This window comes from Protomyctophum bolini (assembly GCF_963924005.1).
Source record: "Protomyctophum bolini genome assembly, chromosome: 4".
Taxonomy (NCBI): domain Eukaryota; kingdom Metazoa; phylum Chordata; class Actinopteri; order Myctophiformes; family Myctophidae; genus Protomyctophum; species Protomyctophum bolini.
In genome coordinates this window covers 11,828,025-11,850,688 of record NC_137865.1, presented here as the reverse complement: position 1 = coordinate 11,850,688, position 22,664 = coordinate 11,828,025, and the positions used below count along the sequence as shown (strand labels likewise).

At 42.0% G+C, this 22,664-nt stretch overlaps 1 protein-coding gene across 4 annotated transcripts in view; it reads left to right on the top strand.

The window, feature by feature from the left end:
• The first annotated feature begins 3,634 nt into the window (after positions 1-3,634).
• ap3b2 (adaptor related protein complex 3 subunit beta 2) overlaps positions 3,635-22,664 on the top strand; it is a 45,602-nt gene continuing 26,572 nt past the window's right edge. For all 4 annotated transcript variants that reach the window (XM_080762612.1, XM_080762610.1, XM_080762611.1 and 1 more), the window contains exons 1-10: positions 3,635-4,411; positions 9,216-9,291; positions 10,947-11,021; positions 14,094-14,189; positions 14,538-14,698; positions 15,953-16,019; positions 16,701-16,883; positions 18,831-19,025; positions 19,813-19,910; positions 22,515-22,569. In XM_080762612.1, coding sequence (XP_080618738.1) covers positions 4,089-4,411; positions 9,216-9,291; positions 10,947-11,021; positions 14,094-14,189; positions 14,538-14,698; positions 15,953-16,019; positions 16,701-16,883; positions 18,831-19,025; positions 19,813-19,910; positions 22,515-22,569 — 1,329 coding nt within the window. In that variant the 5' untranslated portion in view covers positions 3,635-4,088. The remainder of the gene's footprint in view (positions 4,412-9,215; positions 9,292-10,946; positions 11,022-14,093; positions 14,190-14,537; positions 14,699-15,952; positions 16,020-16,700; positions 16,884-18,830; positions 19,026-19,812; positions 19,911-22,514; positions 22,570-22,664) is intronic.

Below are 22,664 nucleotides of genomic sequence, written 5' to 3'. Positions count from 1 at the left end.
ATCGCTGCCCTCCACAAATTTCTATCCAACATCAGGTTCTTGAGCTCAGCAGCAACGGCGTCAACTCCATGGGTGCGCAGGAGCCGAAGCACCCACTGGCAAAATAATAAGCCAATAATAATAAGTTGCGGGCGGGTGGGCACCTTAAAATATATAGGCTACTCTAAGGTGGGCACCCACTGTCGTTAGAGGAACCCTCCGCCACTGCTCTGCAGTGTTGTTAGCCAAGGTGTCGCGTCGCAGCACGTCTACACAGGTGGTACGCTTCTTTCCCCTCCTGGCTTTGCCCTGGGTTGGCTGCCCTTCCAGCCTCAATCTTCACTCTCTGACTTTGTCCGTGACCCGTGGTAGGTCCCGAGGTCCACATTTCTATTGCAGTCTGTCCATGTGACACCTAGTACCATTCACATTCAAACTAGTGAGTGAATAATGCATGTCATATCTGTCTTTGACAGACAGATATGATGTGATTTGACGGTGATGTTTTTTCAGTTTGTCCTGCCTGACAGGCCTCGTGCTACATGTTTCAGCTTCACCCCTGCTTCACCCCTGTTGTTACACTAGACTAGATGTGGCTGTGTGCCTGCATGGTAGATTAGAACAGCAGTCTGGTGGTGAGGGGGTCAGCTACAGCACAGCAGTGCTTCTCAACCTTTTTAGCTCAATACCAAAAAGAGAAATTTGATGTCTCCCTGGGACCAAATTCACAAAAAGTGAAAATTGCAGATCTACAAGCTCACAACACGTTTCTTGCTATTTTATAAATCTGCTATTTTCACTATTTCTCAAGTGTTTTTTTTTAAATTATATATATGTAGGCTAATTCATGACATTTCTTTGATTGCTGCATTTATGTATGACATTCTTTTGTTTCATTTCATTTTTTAATTTGTTTTTAATTCATGAAATTGTGATTTGTATTTTATCTTTTGAAATAATAATAATTCAAAACAAAATGCAGGAAACAAATGAATGGGTATGCGGCTGCCATCACGACCCATACAAATTGGTCCACTCTCACATATGGGTCCCGACCCAGTGTTTGGGAATCAGTGAGCCACACATCACTGAAGTGACCAGCAGGGGGCGCCTGCTCACTGAATGTTCGGGGCATCAATGGGAGTGCTCTTTCTTTTTTATTGAAGATTTGTTGGTTGAATCTAGCCTGGTTAGGTTGAATCCCCATCAGCGGCTTGAGATCAAATGGTGAACTTTGTGGCACATGGGTGAAGTATCTCCCCTTCCAGTGCATCCGGCTTGGCTGAGCATCTATATTTTCCTTGCTCGGTGGAGGGAAGCTCCTAGTGACTCCTATATGAGCTGCATGGGGTCATGGGTGGCACCTGCATGGTGCTATGCCCTCCCGGTGCGGTGTGCCACACTCACTGGCAGGTGAGCCAGTAGGTTACATTAGCAGGCAAACGGCAATGCAGAAATGTGTGTGGAGGGTATAAGTGGCTATGTCCACTAAGGCGTTTTTAGTTTTTGTTTGTTCGAGCACAGGGTATGTTTTTAATTGTTTTTGTTTAAGTGCTATATCTAGAATAAAAAAAAAAAAGTAAATTATGAGTTGTCGCAACTACTGTTTCTGCACTTAAAATAATAAGTGCTCTGTTTTTCAGGATTTTCAGGTTTTTCAATTCAGATGTATTAAAATGTTGCCTGGCACAACCTCGCGATAGCATTAGTGCTGAGATATTTACCACATAGCTGCAAATTCTCACAGTCTGACTGTGTTTAGGAATCTATGATACGTATCCTTAAAAAACAAACAAGAGAGCAGGAAACTCCCAATACATGTGTGGAGTACTGTTTATGTTTATTCATGTCATATAAGCATTTCATTTGGAAATATTTTAGAAATTGAAGTTCCCAACCATTAAACTTCTGCACTAGATTTCTAGGGAGGAGGAATGTCAAACCATGCAACACTGATCAACACAATCAATCAAATAAATAATCTTCTAAAATAACACAGATGCTTTCCCGGCTTTAAAGGTTTAACAATGTATATAGGCTTTCCCGGTCTTAATGGGTTAACCGTTACTATTGCACAAAATAATTTCACAATAACATACTGTAGGTAGTAGACCTCCCTTTCATTTGTATTACAAAAACAGTGATGTGCGCATATTTGTTTGTTTGCTCTGCGGTGAGATGTTTTCACGAGCTGATAATGTGGCCAAATTCTCCCGAGACACATTGAGTACAATAGTGTCACTCTGCCCATTAATTCTGCCTCCAGTTCATTGTTATATGGAACAGCTGCCAGGCTGCCTCTCCTGGTGACATCACAGGGTGGACTAGTTGCCCTATTGTTCGTGTTGACAAATCAGACAGCCAGAACTGTACCACCGTCAACGCTCACAGGAGCAGAACTGAGTAAATACTGCTTCAGGCTGAGATCTCCCTTTTAGTCAACATGGACAGACAGACAGACAAACAGACAGAAAAAGAGAGGAGTAAGAGATGAGACAGGAAAAGAGACAGTGAGAGAGGGAGCAAGAGAAATGAGCTTAAAACACAAACAGAGAGAGAGCCCCATGATGAAACCAGTATGTATGCAAGCTGGTTCATGTCAGAACAAAATAAAGATTTGAAAGGGGTGCATAACTGGCTCGTATGTCCACTGTGTGTAATCACACAATGTGCATGCATGGTTCGATTGTGTGCGGACTCGGAGTGGGAGTGGCAGATGGATGGCGGATGTGGCGAGTGCTAACGTGGTGACTGGGAGGCAGCTCTGCGTTTATGTGTCATCACTGCGAAAGGGGGAGAGGACAGAGACAGAGGAGGGAGGTGTGGGTGGGTGGAGGATGCGTGTGTGTGTGTGTGTGTGTGTGTGTGTGTGTGTGTGTGTGTGTGTGTGTGTGTGTGTGCGTGTGCGTGCGTGCGTGCGTGCGTGCATGTGTGTATTTGTAATATGTGTGTGTGTGTGTGTGTGTGGGAGGGGGGATGCTAACGTGGCGACTGGGAGGCAACGATGTATTTGTGTCATCATCATCATCACTGTAGCAGAGATTAGAACACATACCAGCTCCGCAGAGACAGAGAGAGACAGGAGTATCAGAAGGAATAGCACCGCCTCAGAGGAGAATGCATGGCAGAAGAGAGGAGACAAACAGAAATTCCATGCCCCTCCTCCTCTCTCTCCTTCTCAACCCCCGTCTCTCCCCTCCTCCTCTACTCACACTGAGCTCACCGTCGCCTCACTGGTTCCATTTCATCTGATACATTTCACACAGCTAGCCGGTGCCGTTGTCCAGGGCGACTTGGAGCGAGAGCGACCATAAAACAAGCTGCAGTTCCTGGAGCAGTTCCTGCAGCCACAGTCCTTACGCGGCTCCACTGCGGTCTGCTGACTGACTGACGAACCCTGCTGTCAACAGGCTCGCAGCCACTCAGGCAGCCTGGGAAACGTCACCGACATCAGCGTTGAGAAATTCACACACTGGATGTGATTCAGCCGAAGGCAGAAGAACGCTCATAGCAGGAGACAGGATTGGATGTGCGACAAAGTGTGTCCGTGACGGAGCTGTAGGATTTCACGCATGAGACGTCTACACATTTCTTGGATCACTGGAACAGCTGCGAGATAAGACTCAACAAGCTTCACTGAACTGCTGTCCACTCCTTCCCTGGATTCTACAGGTTGCTATGTTTTTAGATGGGGCCCAGATTAATATCTTGTTCCTTCCTCTATAAAAGAGAGTAGGTAATCCTTTTTGCATTATTGTTTAATTTAGACTGTTCAGTAAGAGGCAGACAGAGAACAGCGGGTTCCAGGAGGACGGCTGTGACGATATCCGATAGGGTCAGCTAAGGTGGCCTTACGTGTCAGCAGGAACCCTCCAAACCCAGTTTAGAATGATTCTGGAGGTGTGACTCTGTCTGTACACGGCTTGCTCGAGGCGACTTCTTCAATGAGCTTCTTGCCTTTTCTTTTTTCCTGTATACCTACACAAGTCTCGACTACATGACCCATCGACGGATAAAACTTGTTTTCTGAATCGAGGACCAAGCTTTTTGACACATTTCAAACGATTGCTAAAACTTCAGTTCATTTGGAGGTAGAGAAAGTTTCAAAGATGACTCCCATGCAGAGGCTGATGCAGCTGCCGGCCAGCGCGGCCAACATGGTGAAGACGGTGCAGAGCCACGTCCAGGGAACGGACGAGGACAAGAGCCCCGTTCTGTCCCCGGACAACGCTCAGCAGAACTGGTACAACGCCATGCACGAGCCCGACGAGCTACGGCAGCTCCGGCCTGTAGGTGGAGGAGGTGGAGGAGGTGGAGGAAGTTTCGGCGGAGTGTTTGGAGGAGGAAGCAGCGGGGGAGACCAGGAGACGACGGGGGAAGACGGAGGAGAAGGCGGACTCAGCGGAGACATTAACAGTACTCAGTCACTGCGGTAGGATATATGGAGACAGAACGGGACTCCAGGCCTGCATAAATCCCCTAAACCCTACAGTACACATTCAATATTAATTCAGCTGATTCCAACTGATTCCACCTTGACTAATGGTGTTTACAAGAGAGTAAGATTCAGCTCCTAGATGGTTTCAGCCCAGCGGATAAACTTGCAGTTCACAAGGGTTTAGGCTTCATACACCTTTAAAATGCAACTGGTAAATACAACCTCAAATTAAATAGTCATACTTGAGTTTCCAGTGAGAAATGTGGCCTAATTCAATTATGGGAGGAGGGTGAATAAGTAATCATAGTAAGGGCACATTAGTCCTCTTTCTCATATTGAATGTTTCTGAAAAGGCTTTTATATAATTTATTGCTCTCACAGAAGCAGACTGAAATCATTTTCACTCAGCCTTGACAGCTGTGCAACAAAAATGGTTTACTCTCCTAGGAGTGTCATCAGCATTAAATATCTGTTTGTGTACTACAAAGTGGCAAAAGGGAAAGCGTGAAATTTATATTCTGCAACACACTTCACTCCACTGATATCCTTTCACCAACAAATGTAAATCAAATATATGTCTATGCAATAAGCAAATGGAAATCTAGTTTATATGAACAGCATGAATCCAATAATTCTATTTCATTCATTAAAACCATAATACAATACAGATTCAAAGTAAAATCTAAAACAGAAGAAAGGTTTGAAATGTACACAGGGTCAAATAATACCAAGGAGCTGGAAACGATAACCTACTACTGTATTGACGATTTGACGTGTTCAAATGTAGTGGCCTAGGTGAACAGTGACTTCTTGACGTGGACTCCCAGTAACGTTAGCAGCAGTGGTATTATTTGGTAGTTAAATAATTCAGGGTTAGATGGAGACAGAGACACAGGACACCTGCTGCTGCTGCAGGTATACAGTTACAGCATGTCTCATTGTGACAGTGACACAGTAGGACTGTCATTTTTCCTTAAGGTAGAGGGAACGTACTTCACAACAATGTTACATACTGACCATAAAGTACCTTGTGATAGAGTATGCAGGGACTGATTCACAATTATGTGTACGCTTACACCGATTTTACATTTGAATTGATTCACATGTGCATGCATCGCTGTGACTGTAAACATGTTTCTACAGAAGTACTGAACCTTTTTGACTGCAGTGTAGAAGTTTCATCTTTCATTCGCCGATTCACATCACTGGCAGTTTCTTTATCCTTTTATTTTCTCCGCCAGTCCGGGGGAGATTATGTTTCCTCCCCTGTCTGTTTGTCTGGGACTCATTTTGCAAACCACTGGACCGATCAGCACCAAATCTTATGCGCACACTTCCAGTAGGCCAAGGAAGTACTATACATGTTCCACACATTTTAATATATTGGAGTGATATGTCATAAAAATAGTATGTGTGTTTCATGTCATCAGTGACTGAGCCAATAAGCAATTTCAAATGGTACTTGACCCACCAGCCTATTTGGGGACCACAGAACGGAACGATGCAAGTTGTGAATGCATCCACCAACCGGTTATGCAATACCTGCGGTACCCATTACCACCGTTACTCTATAAGCGGGCAGCAGTCTACTCGGGGACAATATACAGTATGAAATGTAAAATACCGTACACGATGAGATTAATACTATATATGATGAGTTTGCTGGTGGTTACCACTGGCAACCACTTTCATTTAGATGAGAGGTCGTTTTTTGTATTCATCGAATAGAGAGAGGTAGAAGAGCATAGTATTCAATGCAAGTTGGGAACAATGTATGCCCCACCTGTTTATCCAATACTATTGTACTTAGGGAACCCATATCTCTTTCCCTTTTAAGCCCATATGGAGACTTCTATTCTGTCCATCTTTGACGTGTTTTCGTGACACCCACCTCTAGTATACAGTATGTGGACATGTTACTGCACGTTACGCTTGACGCGTGTCACGGCCCACCATCCAAGCAACGTGTGACGCATTTGTGATGCCCACCGCTCCATTTTGGGCATGGTACATTTGACCGCTTGTTTATGACACCCACTTCTCCATGTATGGTCATGTTACACTTGTGACACCCACGTCACAAGCAGTCTACAGTAGACCCAGGACATAGGATACGATTTCATATAGGATGGCATTTTGAAACGCCATAACCATATTTAAAGGACCACTTCACCACTTTTCAACCTATCTTCATATATTAGGTCTTCACTAATAATCATGATAAAATGGCACGATTCTTTTCTACTCAGTCTGTGTCTCATAGGAGGGCTGTGGGCAGTTTAGAAACCGTCTTCCAGTGACATCATCATTAGGCAGATTTTTTTACAAAAATGTTTAGATTTTCATTATCGTGAGAACGATGGCTTCCATTTTCGCATTGCAACTTTTCAGGACTAGAAAGCCTGCAGTTTCTATTAGCTTGGATTTCCCATCGATGATGTCACTGGAAGACGGTTTCTAAACTGCCCTCCTATGAGAACACAGACATGATTATTATGATTATTAGTGAGGACCTATTATATGAAGATAGGTTGAAAAGTGGTGAAGTGGTCCTTTAACTATAAATTCAGCCTGTTGCCTTGCTAGCTGCTGCGTCAGGCTGAACTGAAGTACTGTGGGTCAACAAACAGCTTTCCCCCTCCTCCTCTCTCTATTAGATGCTCTTCTACCTCTCTCTATTCCATGAATTAAAAAATACGACCTCTCATCTAAATGAATGTGGTTGCCAGTGGTAACCACCGGGCAAACTCATCATGTACATTATTAATCTCATCGTGTGCTGTATTTCTTACGTTACAAACTGTATTCAACCACCTACCTCATCGTGACCAGTGAGTTGTTTCAACACAATTCCTACAACAAGGAGAGATAAAGTCAGTCTGGAAGAGGCATGAGCCATTGGTACATTTAGGCCTGATGTCGAAAAAAAAAAAAGTCTTCTGAAAGAATATATATTCAAATATTTGTGCCGTATTTTCACGTTTTTCCAAAAATAGCAGACCTACAAGAGTGGCGCGCTACGAGCTTGTAGATCTGAGCTAAAGTATAACATAATGCTTGGTTAAAACACCAAAAGGGGTTCCCGTCTAGAATGGGCTAGTACTGTCTGTCAATCTACAAGAGAGACCAACCGCTGGTATGTCAATCTAGGTGTAGGAGATGGGCCACTATATATGCCTGCACTCTAAAAGAGAGATAAGCTCCGGCAATCTCTGAACTACTGGCACGTCAAATCTATAGCAGAGAGATGAGCCACTGGTTTTTGAATCCACAATATAGAACCATCACGTGAATCTAGAAGAGAGTTGAAACACCGGTGTAGTATGTCTGGATGCTGAAAAAGTATAGGTAATAAAATGTTCTGATTGAAGCCATTTGAAGGAGACTGTAAAATGATGAGACGGTTGAGAGAGACCCTGAATGGGAGGCAGACGAAGGACAGCAATGGTGGGAGTTTAAGGGATATTTCACTTTCAAATAAAATAAACATTAAAAAGAATTATGAAAAATTCATGAAAAAAGTAATGTATTAATGGAAAAATCACAGCCCCCTCGCGCATTAGAAGGACCTTCTAATGCGTTAGGGCCGGCCATGATTTTCCATGACTCTCTTCAGTAATTTTTCATACATTTCTTTAATGTTTATTTTATTCTTCATGTGACCACCGCGCTCTGACTTTAGGTGCATTACCCGTTCAAAACATATCAAATAAATAACGGTAGTGGGTCGCTCACACCAAGACTGCAGTTCAAAACATTTATTTCATTTCTGAACAGGGACAAACGTTTCGGCTATCCAGCCTTCATCAGTGTGCACTGATGAAGGCTACACATGAACACATCATCTTTTCAGACATAGATTAGTAACAGAGATAACATCTTTGACTTGCTGCTTGAATCCCAAAATAATCCATTACTATCTGGCTTTTCATATCAGCTGTCATGTGATAACTAACGTTGATTTATGTTGTGAATTGATTCTTTGTCTGATAGAGTGAAGTCAATTATTTCCACACATACACACACACGCACGCACGCATGCACGCACGCACGCACGCATGCACGCACACACACACACACACGTATCAATATTTATAGAATGAAAAACATGGTTAGAAATGGAAAGACTGCAATCTGCATCTATGCTGTTGACAGCAGAGTGGACAGCTGTCACAACAGATACAATCACAGTGGGACCTTCCTGCCTCAATGAGACATCTAATCAACCATCAATGTTCAAATTGTCACCGCGTCGAAGAACAGTGTTAAAAATTTGATGTAAACAGAGTTGTTGCGAAGGGCGTAAACCAAAAAAAAAGTCACATACTGTACTCTTTTCGTGCCAGTGAAACTCTTTTGTCTAGATCAAAAATGTCATCAAACATTCATTGAAAGTCTTCTTAATCATTTATTTGCTGGTTTATTGGGTTTTTATTTGCTGGTTTATTGAGTTATCTAGGAAGGACAAGAATAGCCTAAATGAAATTGTGAAAGTCTCCTCCGAGATAATTGGAGCAGACTTGTGCTCCCTCGTGGGAGAAACAGGTGGCCCAGAAAGCAGAAGGAATTATCGGCCAATCTGACCATGTTGTGTCCGGTGAATTCACTATAATAAATGCCCACAGGCCGGCATTGCAATGAATGGGCCCCTTAGGAGACCAGACCACTACACTAAAGGCCATTCCTTCTGCTGCCAGGCTATTAAATGTCAACATTATTGATATGAACCATAACAACATTGCGGAAGTGAGACACATGACATCAGTACATTCATGCAATCATGCTCTCTTCTTTCCAGACATGATGACCTGAAAGAGATGCTGGACAGCAACAAGGACTCTCTGAAGCTGGAGGCTATGAAGAGGATTGTAGCTGTGAGTATGAGGCAGTGGTGGGAAAAGTACTCAACATCTTTTACTTAAGTAAAAGTCATTAATACTGCAATGTAGAAATACTCTGTTACGTTAAGTAAGAATTCAAAATGTACTTGAGTAAACGTACAAAATATTGGTATCAAAATATACTTAATACCAAAGTAAAAGTACAGTACCCTGTACCCATTATGCAGAATGTCCCATTTCACAAGTTACTGTAAATGCATCGCATTGCGAGTCACAACGCATTGTGAGCTTGTAGATATGCTATTTTCAAATGGCCGAAATATACACCTAGTGTGTTTTATAGGCTAATCATCAAAATATCTACAAAGTAACTAGTAACTAAGGTTTTCAAATAATTGTAGTTGAGTAAAAGTACAATATTGACCACTGAGATGTAGTGGAGTAGAAGTAAAAGTACTGAATACTCCAGTATAGTTTTTTTTTAACTAACAAAAAACAAACAATATCTCAAAATTTTACTTATTCCTTGAGTAAATGTACTTAGTTACTTTACACCACTGGTATGAGGCTAATATCCAGCACTATGAAATATATAATAGTAATTATTCATGATACACTATACTATATATAGTATAACGTCCTAGAAGTAGAGCTTTAGACAGACTTAGATGTAGTAGCTCCAGCCTTCAGATGGAAACTGCAGTTAGCTGTTAAATATTAATCCTGCGTGTCTCTTTACTACTTCTGAAGCTCTTGTCTTGTACCTTCATTATTCCTTCACAAAGGAGGAGAGAAGAGGAGGCTATACGGGGAGTGAAACAGCAGTGTTTATGTTTAATTATACGTAGCTTCATTTAAAGTCATCATTGATAACGGCAGCAGCCTGCCCCGGCTGCAGTTCCGCACAAGTTCAGCTCTGAACTGCACCAGTGTTGTGTCGGTCACGAGCGAACGAACGGCTCAAATGAACCAGTTCTTTTTGTTGAATGAAATGAACTAGGTCACTTCCGTCCAGTCCGTTCAGTTGCAAATGCGATGTGCCTCTTTCCTCATTGCACGAGATGGAGTGCGGGTCCGGGCTCTCCCGCAGAAACAGGCAAAGGAGGAGAAGGAGGTGACTGACTAACTGACTGACTGACTGACTGACTGACTGACTGACTGATTGACTGACTGACTGACTGACTATTATCGTTCACTCTCTGAACAAAGTGCTGTGATCGGTGTGTGTCCCCCCCCCCCCCAACCCACTGAGCTGAAGATCACAAGGTCAGAACAAAAGCAATGGAGTGTGCCGTTGTGAGCGTTCTAAAGACACTAACCCAGGTCTATGAATTAACCCAAGGCTTAAGTCATAGATTAATATGAAGTGAGGTTAAACTCAGGGACGTCGCTGACGATTTAGTTGCCCTACTCGCATAATATTTGTGCTGCCCCCCCCCCCTCCTGACGAGAGTGCTGCGTTACCTTAATTAGCTTCAGTGCAATTCTGTCGACTACCAACTTGAAATCCAGAGGATCTATTTTTATCCACTCTTAAAAAATAAATAAAAAACAAGACAGAGGAAAAACTGTACTGTGTGTGTGTGTGTGTGTGTGTGTGTGTGTGTGTGTGTGTGTGTGTGTGTGTGTGTGTGTGTGTGTGTGTGTGTGTGTGTGTGTGTGTGTGTGTGTGTGTGTGTCGCACACAGATGATAGCCAGAGGGAAGAATGCGTCAGATCTGTTCCCTGCAGTGGTGAAGAACGTTGCCTGCAAGAACATTGAGGTCAGTGAGAACATTGATTACAATCTGGTTCATTTATTTTCAGATGGTTCTCATTCAGCTGGTGTCTTTCCATGTAGTTTTGTTTTGTTTTGTTTTAATATGTTTACTGGCAGAACACCTGCACTGCATCACCCCCTCATACACAGATATGCATTTATGCACAAATGTGTAGGATAAGCTAAGACAACCCATATTTTTGGTTATATTATATTATTTCATTATAATTAATTCCTCTCAAGTTCATAGTAGAGTTCATGGGATTACAAGTTAAATAGTTAAAAAGATAAAAGTTCATGCAGAAGTGTATTTAATTTTGTATGTAATGTTAGTGTTTTCTACTAAAATAGCCACTGTGTTCCTTGCCTGCCAAAGACAACACATACAGAGCTATGGCTCCACTGCACCACAAGGGGCTATTACACTCAAGTGAGCGCTACAGGATTCTGTCAGTCAATGAGGAAGCCAGTATAGTGAACGATGCACTGCAGGCTGGGCAGAAACGTGTCTTAATCATAGGTCTTAACTCCTCGAATACTGAGAAAGAGAGAATGAGATCAACTTACCTTTGCACAGGTAGCCTTGCCCGAGAGAACGAGATTTGATTTATTGTGGTTTATCCAGAAAAAAAGCATTTTTAGCTAACGGCCGATCGCGTCCACGTAAAAACTGCCAAAATCCCTCGTGCATACACGCACGCCGTCTTTATTTTCATTATGGCTCAAAACTAGATCAAATAGGCATGATCAGCCAGGTCACCAGGCAACACTAGGCCTCGGCCAGTCCCTACATCTATCCTTTACATAGTACACAGATGGACGGACACACACACACACACACACACACACACACACACACACACACACACACACACACACACACACATGCACACGCACACACGCGCAACCCGGCTCTTAGGCCATAACAGAAGGAGGAAGACACGGCTGTTTAAAAGTGCACAAAACAATATTTATTTACAATATAAACAACTTAATATGCATCAAACAATACTAAAGAACTAAGTAGAGTGTGTTAATCAGTAGATCAGTAGTGTAGGTGAGTGTAGCCAACTCCCAGCCCTTTATAGGCCGCAGTCACACCTTTGAGACAGCCGTCTTATCAATGTTTTATGGTTTCATCTGTCTTGTCGTTTGTCGCATCAATTGACCACAATGCTTTGCGTAATCTGGGCGGTGCGTGGGTTGTACGAGGACATGCGGAAACAGATCCACGTGTTCGTGTTGCCTGTTGTTGTCCTTACGCTGTTAGCCGCGGGACACAGTAGCTTGTTGGTTGTGTCAACGTGTTTGTGGTGACAAAATGTTTTTTTGGAGGAGAAAGAGGGCTCTTGTCCTGGCGATGTTGGTGGCGAGGAGAAAGAGGGAAAGGGAGACGCGCCAGAGAGAGCTTAGCAACGACTCCATTATTTTTAATAAAGTGCATCCATTTTACCACAACACACGACTTTATTGCTACATTTCAGGCTGTTAGCCATGGGGCACCTGGGCGCACGGCTCTCTCCTATCTGCAGTCAGACCGTTCAGCGTTACTTCAGGAGAGGAGACGACAGATGCCAGTGGACACCTCGATGTTAATGTTATTAAAAAAAATGAGAGAAAAAAAAGGGGGGGAATCATAACATTTCATGCCCAAAATGATTGTTTGCGAGCAGTAGCATTTTCAGAAATATAAGTCATGGCTACGACTCTTTCATAATCTCCAGTCCAATGCGCACTGCCCATGCGAACTGAAAACATGTTCATTCATATTAACAGTTTTATTTTATTTTAACAACCAAATCATATGATTTTGAATCATATGAATCATATGAATCAAAATTTCTGCTGAGACAGTATTTGACATTTTAATATAGTCGCGTAGTTTCAGCGATGAACGATGCACACCGAACGTTAAGCAGCTGAACCCTGAAACACAGCAGCAGCTCAATGACGAAGCTCCGTCTTTTTAAGCTCTTTTTAAGCCCTGTTTTTTAACCACTGCAGACAGCATATGGATTTTAAGGTTCGGATACACAGTTTTACTGATGTGCTTTTTAACTGGATTGCCGACATTCGGACTGTCAGCCCTGGCCTGTTGCTAGTTTTACAGCTAGCCTGTTGCTAGTTTGACAGCTGCAGCTGCTAGCTGTCACAGCCGTGGCACGTTAAACAAGCGACTTTTTCAGTTTATAAGTAGCTCCGGTCCATTCTGTCAATGCAGGGTGTGCGTGTGTACACGATAAATATCTAGTACATTTGATCATAACACAGGGCAGAATCATATACCGGTAAGCATTAGGAGTGAAAATGCATGCACCTTGAATTATAACGTTTGTTTTAATTTTCTGTTCGGCCACGACGGGCAGGGATTATATTTTCCTGTTGAATTGCTTACTGGAACAGACCAAACTACTTTACTTAAATTAATACGAAAGTGCATAGGCTTTCCTCTTCCGTGTCTGCACTATGCAGAAAAAAAACAACAGACTCAGAGTGTGAAAAGACCGCCCAGTGCAGCGTAACAAACGGACCTTCTCTCCTATTGGTTGGCGGGTAAACCCAACCCTTTTTGTCTTGTGTCTGGTGCCGCCTTGTTCTCCAGTTTGTCGCCTACAAAATGTTTTATCAATGTTTTATGCCTCGTGTCTTGCCCCCCCCCCCCCATGAAACACGTTTGTCTGATGAAACCACGTGACTCCCATTAGAAATGCATTGGGAGCTGTCTTGTCTGATGCTTTTGATCAGACAACCATAAGACGGCTGTCTCAAAGGTGTGACTGCGGCCATAGAGCACACTGGGAATACTGGCCAGGTGCTCCCAATGCACTGATTGGCAAGTCAGCAGAACCTGTGGGAAGCACAAGACAAGGCCTACCTAACAAACCACACAGGCCCTAGTAGGCCAAACTACAGGGGGCTGTGGCACGCACACAGACGGATGAACACACACAGATGGGGATACACACGGACGGACGGACACACAAACAGACGGGGACACACACGGACAGACGGACAGACAGACAGACAGGAGACAAAAATGACATGGCTTTATGTCTCTCTCTGTATCTCTCTGTAGGTGAAGAAGTTGGTGTATGTATATTTGGTGCGTTATGCAGAGGAACAACAGGACTTGGCTCTTCTCTCCATTTCTACATTCCAGAGAGGACTGAAGGTAATGGAGACTCACAGTTGCAGTAATTACATTCAGAACAAGTTTGCTCATTAGTTTTAATGAGCAATTGTGTTTCACTTCTTAACAGTCTGTCAATTACATTCTGAACTTGAGGTGATCTCTATGTAAATTGAAGACATCGTTAAAATAATAGATTTCAATTTAGAAAGAAAATGTACTGTCCAAAGTTGCTATAATCCAATAAGAACCAGACTTTGTTTTCATTTATTTTTGTTCAATCGGAGCTAATGGTTGCCAGTTTTGAAAGAAGCACATTATGATTCAAAATGGATAGATTCTCCTAAATTCTAAACGGAACAATGAATGTGTTTAATTTCTGGTCTGTAGGATCCAAACCAGTTGATCAGGGCCAGTGCTCTGAGGGTTCTATCCAGTATCAGAGTGACCATCATCGTCCCCATCATGATGTTGGCCATCAAAGAAGCTGCTTCAGACATGTCTCCTTATGTCCGGAAGACTGCTGCCCACGCCATCCCTAAACTATACACGTAATTATACATATACTATACTATACAGCTATTCTGGAGATCATATCATATTATACATAAACTATACAGGCAATCCGGAGATCAGATCAGATTATAATTCGTGACCCATAGCCTGGCTTGGCCAGCCTCATAGCGGAGATTCACTTAAAATTCCTCTCCCCGCATATGAGTCTGGTGTCGGGCCCATTGGCAGGGTCGGTCCCATTGGCAGAGAGTATGCGGAAGCTGGAGAAATCAGAAAATGACCAGAGCCAATCAGTGACTGTGTTTCAACGGCTGTCCGTACAACAGTGAAAAGCAGCCTTTGTTCATGTGTATATATGGCGACGTAACATTCATGCTTGCAGTACTTTCAAAACAACAATGGCTGCCCTCAAGGCCACAAGTTAAAAAGTTTACACAGAAACGATAAGAACAGCAGTTATTTCAGATATAGACTCTGACATATATCTCGCTTACGTATGAAGTAGAAACTAAACAGACCTTGTTGTTTTTATCGTGGTATCTTTCATGCATGAGGAGAAGACTAGTGCACTTGTGTGGTGTCGTCAGCCTTTTGTCTGTCAAGGCAACTACTAACGCCCACTTTTCATGCTGCCTATGGGCCCGACTCCAGACTCATGCAGGGAGGAATCTTCAGTGAATCCCCACTATGAGGCTGGCCAAGCCAGGCTAGGGTGAGGTGGTGTAGGGCTAGATCATATTATATCATGCAGAATTAGGGATGCAGTTGTGAAGGTTCAAGTGGTTAATGTAAAAAGAAAAAAATAAAGTCCCTATCACACAAATATTTGGCATCTCTGAGGACCCCCTGTTGAAGAGCCCTGGTGTCATAGAAAGCATGAAAGCATGTGTAGAGTTCTCCTGTGTCCCCTAGGGTAGGTACCCTCACAAAAAACATGCAGTAATCCTAGTCTCTAACCTACATCCCCCTGGCCAGCCTGATGGAGGGGAAAGGAACTGGTCGGAATAACGTGTTCCTTCCACGCGTTACGTCCGGCCTGGGGAAACTCCCCCCTGTCAGGTGAAAAGAAGCAGCTTGGACTCCACATGCATAGAAGGAAGCATGAGGTCAATCCGCTGCCCCCCAGGTTGGCAGAGGAAGTGTAGCACCCAGGATTACATTAGATACCTATAATTGACACTGGGTGAAAAAATGGGTTGCAAATTCGTGGGATAAAAAAAAGAAAAGAAAGCATGAAACATTATGATATATGTGCAGAATGCCTCCATGTGTCCCTGTGTTCTCCTCAGTCTGGACCCAGAACAGAAGGACCAGCTCATAGAGGTCATCGAGAAACTCCTGGCTGACAAAACCACGGTGGGTTCATAACTATGTTGATTTTGACCGCAAATTTTTATTTCGTTTTAGTCTGAGGCTTCGTCCGAATGCATTGACTCATCCCTGGCCTACTCCCTATATACTGTATATGCAGTGCACTAGTGAACATTTTGAACACTATACTCCCTATATGGGGATTCAATAAATAATAAACTTGCCAATGATTTCCAATTTATTATTATTATAAATACATACCAGTAGTTTTTATGTATTTGTCGCAATTCAATAAAATATTGTTATATAAATAGATTTTTTTAAATTAATGGATGGAAGGAATGAATGAATGAATGAATACATTAATTAATGAAAATATGTTTGTGCAGGCATTTAGGCCTATGTTTATGATAAAATTGGTTATTCTTATAATATATTATAATGATTATCGATAAATAAATAATAACATTAGAATACACAATAGAAATAAATGGCGGAACCCCCACAGTGCACTATATGGGGCATAGGGGATGAATTAAGTGAGTCTATTGAAAAAGAAAATAATAATATATTTTGTCTTAGTTTTAGTCATCATAGCTTAGTTTTTATTTAGTTTTCGTCAGTGAAAACAGGTAGTCGACAAACATTTTTCGTCGTCGTTTTAATCTTGACGAAATTATCACTTGTGTGTGTGTGTATGTGCATGTGCGTTTGTGTGCGCTGTAGCTGGTGGCTGGGAGTGTGGTCATGGCGTTTGAGGAGGTGTGTCCTGAGCGTAACGAGCTGATCCATAAGAACTACCGCAAGCTGTGCAACCTGCTGATTGACGTGGAGGAGTGGGGCCAGGTGGTCATCATCAACATGCTAACGCGCTACGCTAGGACCCAGTTCCTCAACCCCAACATGAATGTGAGTGTGTTCTCCTACCGACATATACGTCACGTCCAGTACGTGTCCAGTACAGTCTAAATACATTTACTTAAGTACTGTACTTAAATACGATTTTGATGTATATTTGTACTTTACTAGAGTATTTCCAATTTCCAATACTTTTACTTACTTTACTACTCACCTACATCTCAGAGGCAATTAGTATTGTACTTTTACTCCACTACATTTATTTTTCTTTCAAAATATGGAATCAATTCCGACAACACTTCGCCCTGAAATCTCCCTCTGCTCTTATCCCTATTTGTAACAACCATTTGTTCTTACCCTCTACAAGTGGAAGGATAAGGGCTTGGTCTCTTTTAGAAATCTATACACAGTGAAGGATTTTTTTTTCTTTTCACAGTTTTGTTTATTCAAGATTCAGGATATACAGTAAATCAAATAATGACAGTATATGTGACACACCCATATGGAACATATCAAATAGATAACATGTACATATACAAATGTTGTGAGCACCATGCACAAAATATTGTGGTAGCATAAAATAAAAATACAAAAATAAAATAAAAAGTTACATAGTCCTATGCTAACTTGGAAGCGACACTGATACAAACCACGTAACCCTGAATCAAGTTTTGAAACAAATACAAGACAAACGTACGACAAGACAAGGCAAGACAAGACAAGACAAGACAAGACAACATGGCATGGTCATTGGTCACCCTTCCAAAACATAATGTACGTGGCAGTGCATCCACACATGGCTCCTAATAATACTGAACAACCCGGCTGCGTCTGGAATCTAGCATGCTCAGATCCAGGATTAAACTCATTCAATCTGGAATAGTTTGGAACTGCAAGTCAGTGAAGGATTTTTTAGCTCGTTGGGAGGTATTGCTACTATACCTATCATATAACAAATTTGAGTCTATTTAGGTTTTTTCAACTATGTAACTTTGCCAGCACCCACTTTACATCCTTTCCTACTTTACCCAGTAAAAACATCTTAGAGACTATTATGGCCCCTTCAGACTCTTTTGAACAACATTTCTTCAATCTATAGCTCTCTTGTTTCTTCCCAAACATCCTCACTTTTTGGACTGAAGTATTCATGGGAAAGAGAACTTGGCATTGAGCTGGGGGAGGATTTGTGGAGCGAGGCACCCGTATGTGTTTAATTCAATTTAAAGTAGTCCACAGGATTCACTACACTAGGGCCAAGCTGAGCTTGTTCTCTGATACAACAGACTCCTGTACTAGATGTCATCTGTATTTTGATACCCTGTCTACGGTTCTTGGTTCTTCAGTCCCTCTCTGCCCATTGATTGCTATTTTTGGTGTGTCTCCTGCGGTAGGCAGACTCAATAAGTACCAGAAAGATTTGATCGCATTCGCTTCTCTTATAGCTAGACGGCGCATATTGCTACAATGAAAGAGCCCTAGAGAAAATAAAATTTGAAAACCTTGAATGGTTCCCACAGAACCTGGGACCCTTTCCTCGCATATATTAACTCATAACGCATTGTGACCTTGGAGAAATAGCTGAAATATAGTGCTAAAGTGGTAAATGTATGTTTTGTAATAATCAAAATCTACAAAGTAACTAGTAACTAAAGTTTTCAAATAATAAGAGTATGAAATATATAATAGTAATTATTCATGATACATACATTCATGTAAGTAGCCCTGTAATAAGTGGGATAATGTCTGGCTAGCTGGTCATTGTTGGGAGATAATTCACCCGTTGTTGGGTGAATTTATATAATATGCAACATAACTATTACTACAGTTTTAAAATAATTATAGTGGAATAAAAATATATAATATTTGCCTCTGAAATGTAGTGGAGTAGAAGTAAAAGTACAGGAAATTTGAAATATTTCAGTAAAGTAAAAACAATCCTCAAAATTGCACATGAGTAAACAGTAATTGAGTACTTGGTTACTCTAAACCCCTGAACAGGAGACGCTCTTAGAGGAGGGTGACAAGGCCTTCTACGGCTCCGACGACGAAGACGAGGACGAGGAGAACGATGAAGAGAAGGAGAAGAAGGTGGAGGCAGCGCCGCTGGCCAAGAGGAAGCCGTACGTGATGGACCCAGACCACCGTCTGCTGCTCAGAAACACCAAGCCACTGCTGCAGAGCCGCAACGCTGCGGTGAGGACAACACTCACTTTATACACTATATTTGACAGCAATATTAGGCTAATATAGGTACCAACATGTATGACTAGTATGAATAAGTATGACACCTGAATGTACCCACGGAATAAATGTTATAGGCTATCCTTCTATCGATACAGACAGACTTTCTGTCTTCACAGACACAGTGTGTCTCATTGGCTGTAATACAGACCTTCTGGGTCGCAACCCCGTTCATACTGTATGATGTCCAGTCGGCGAGAGAGCCAAATATCAAACCTGCTACTTATTCAGAAACGCTCATGAAGGCATCGCCTCACTTCACACTCGTGTGAAGTGAGGGGCGTCTTATCATCATACATCATCACATTCCGTGCTCAGCCAATCAAATCATCACATTCCGTGGTACAAACACACACACACACACACACACACACACACACACACACACACACACACACACACACACACACACACACACACACACACAAAGCTGTGCATAGGAGGGGCTAGCACGCCTCAAAATCTGCTGTGCACATTTGTGCTCCCAAGAGAAAGATGCCAATCAATGTTGATTGATGACTCCCATGACTATAGGGTTGTGATCCTTTAGGATTTTAACGATTCCGTCTTGAGAGTGTATGCAATTCGTACACTCTCAGAGCTATGATGGTCCAATGAAATGTAAACGTTTGAGAACCACTAGTATTGTAAATGTACAGTATAGCAGACGTGAAGTCCACATACCAGCAGTATGAACCTCTTGCACATGCACATACTGTAACAACACAAAATGTTCCAGGTGGTGATGGCGGTGGCTCAGCTGTATTTCCACCTGGCTCCTAAGGCAGAGGTGGGGGTGATTGCCAAGGCTCTGGTCCGTCTGCTGAGGAGTCACAGGTCAGTTCAATGCTCTTGTCTCTGCTCTACTGTCTCTCAAAACCATATCTCAATATTAACAGTCATATTTTCATTACATTTACTGTAGTTTACAGACTTATCCACGGAAACATAATAGAAGAGCAACTGTAAACACAGGTTTTATGGCAATTGGAGAGACGCTTATTCGTTTACACCCAAATCTGTGGTGGGCCATGCCGTTTCGACAAAGCTGTCGCCGCTTTTTAAAATATTTTTGGAACAGCTTAATTAAATATATCCAGGGTGGTGATATTTTACCTATTTAGTGCCAAAACGCTGGTTTCCCTTCCAATAAAAACATTTGCACTTTGGCTACCAGTGTGCGCAGACACCTTTCATGTCTCTCGAAGACTGGTCATTTGGATGTTTTGTCAAATGTAATCAATGTCATTGATTTATGGTGAAATTTGCACCACAGACCCATGCACGTGTTTGGATCATGGCACCCGTGATTTCAAAATACGTTTACACACTTGTTCCAACAGTGTTATTATAATAAAATATATCCTTTCACCTGGTCGACAGCAGGGACAATATCACTAAAGCATCATTTTACATATTGTGTTGATTGTATAGGAAGGGTTGGATTGGGGGTGGGAAGTGAGGACGCTGGCGTTGACTGTTCGCCGCTTCACCTCCCAATGTATGAATGAATGAACCATTGTAAGCGCTTTGAGTAGGCACGTAGTGCATAGAAAAGCGCTATAAAAATGCAATTCATCATCATTATTATTAGGAATCAGTGCTAGTGTGTGGGGCGACACACACACACACACACACACACACACACACACACACACACACACACACACACACACACACACACACACACACACACACACACACACACACACACACACACAGATTTGTGTCAAAAGGGTCAGTCCGCTAGCTGAATTCCTATTTATTTATTTAGTAGGTGTTGTCATGGCTCCAGGCACACAATAACGAAGTCATCAGTCAGTGCAGAGGAAATTGCAGTATTACTCTGCCAAACATTATGTCTTTATTCATCTCTAGGAGTAATTTATTCCCTTATATAACCTTTATTCAAAGTAGAGGAAAACACATTTGGATGAAAAATGTGTTTATGGAGAGAGTCATCATAGTAGCAGCATAACAGCTTTTGAACAGAAACACATAATAGTTGAAATAGTGAGGTGTGTGTCAGGCCAGGTCAAAATAAGCGTAACTAAATCCGGGAAAGCATCGGTGTCAGTTTATCATTTTCTGCGTTGGCTAATATTGAAAGTGTGAGAACTACCGATTTGGAAGGCATTTTGTAGAATTGGCCTCAGATTGTAGTTCACCCAAAGAAATACTTATTTTCTATCAATTACACACCCCATAAAGCCTTGAATTGTAGAAGATTGTGTTGTTGTTGTTGTTGTCGTCGTATTCCTAAACCTAAGCCAATAATTTGATAACCTGCGCAGTGACTCAATTGGCCTGCATTTCAGTCAGCAAATTGTTGGCTCAGGAATGCGACAACAATCTCTGTGAATTCAAGGCTTCATTGGCCATGTAGAAAAGAAGTATTTTTTGGGGAGGTGAACTACTAATGGGTAGTTGTCATTGCTTTCTGATGTAACATTTAAGGTCCCTGCACACAGGGCTTGTTATTCAGATTTTTAGCTGCGTTTCTCCATTGGTTTTCCGAAAAACGCTTCCAGTGTGCAACCACCTTTACTGTATTTTTTCTGTCATCATCAATAGAGATAGGTATGCGCATGACATCATCATCAAACCCGGCAGTCATGCAGGAATGCCTACTGAGTGTCAAAAAACTACTTTCTGGCCTTGACAACCCATGCATCCAAACAGAAAATTGCCTGATTGCATTGAACAACATTAAACCATGTTAAACTCACATTGCATGTTGCTTTGACACTCGATGTGCCATTCACTTTAAGCATGCGCATACGTCTAGACATCTCTTTCTCTCTCCCCCTGTCCTCTGTTTCTCCATATTTCTTTCTTTTCCCCCCTATTACACTTTTTACTACACAGTTTTACTCAAAAGGATGGTGCAGTGCAATGTGCAATGAGTGAAATGTTTGTGTCTGCAAGAGTCAATACTTTTCAAGCGGCTCTTCGGAACTTAATGCATAGATCCATGTGTTGCCTGGATGAGTCTGAATAGAATCATTGTTATTTGTCAGTTAGGGGTGTAACGATACAGCGATACCATATGCATCACGATACATGGTTGATGATATTGGTTAAATCATGGCAATGCGAAAATGATTTGAGATCGATACAGTAACTATTTAGCATTAAATCTGTGTGAAACGGATATTGCCGGTTATAAATAAGTAAACACAGTCGTTCTCTGGAAAATACATGGACATTGTATTTATTTTTAACACATGGACAAACCCGCACCTTGACATGAACACAGAGTACACACATTTATCGATAGACCAAGTATAGCGATATAGAATGGAAAAGTAATTAAACCCCTCTTTTTCTTTTTTCTTAAAATTGCTAAATACAACGCACAAGTACTTAGTATCGATACAATCTATTAATTGCATTGCAAAATGATTAATGAATTCTCTCTTTCCCTCTCTCTCCCTTCAGTGAGGTTCAGTTTGTGGTTCTGCAGAACGTAGCTACAATGACCATCAAGAGAAGGGTGAGCTTTGTTTTTAATATTTTATGATAATAATTTACGATTTTACCAAATTTTACATTTTACCAAATATCTGATTAACGATTTAATTGTTTTTG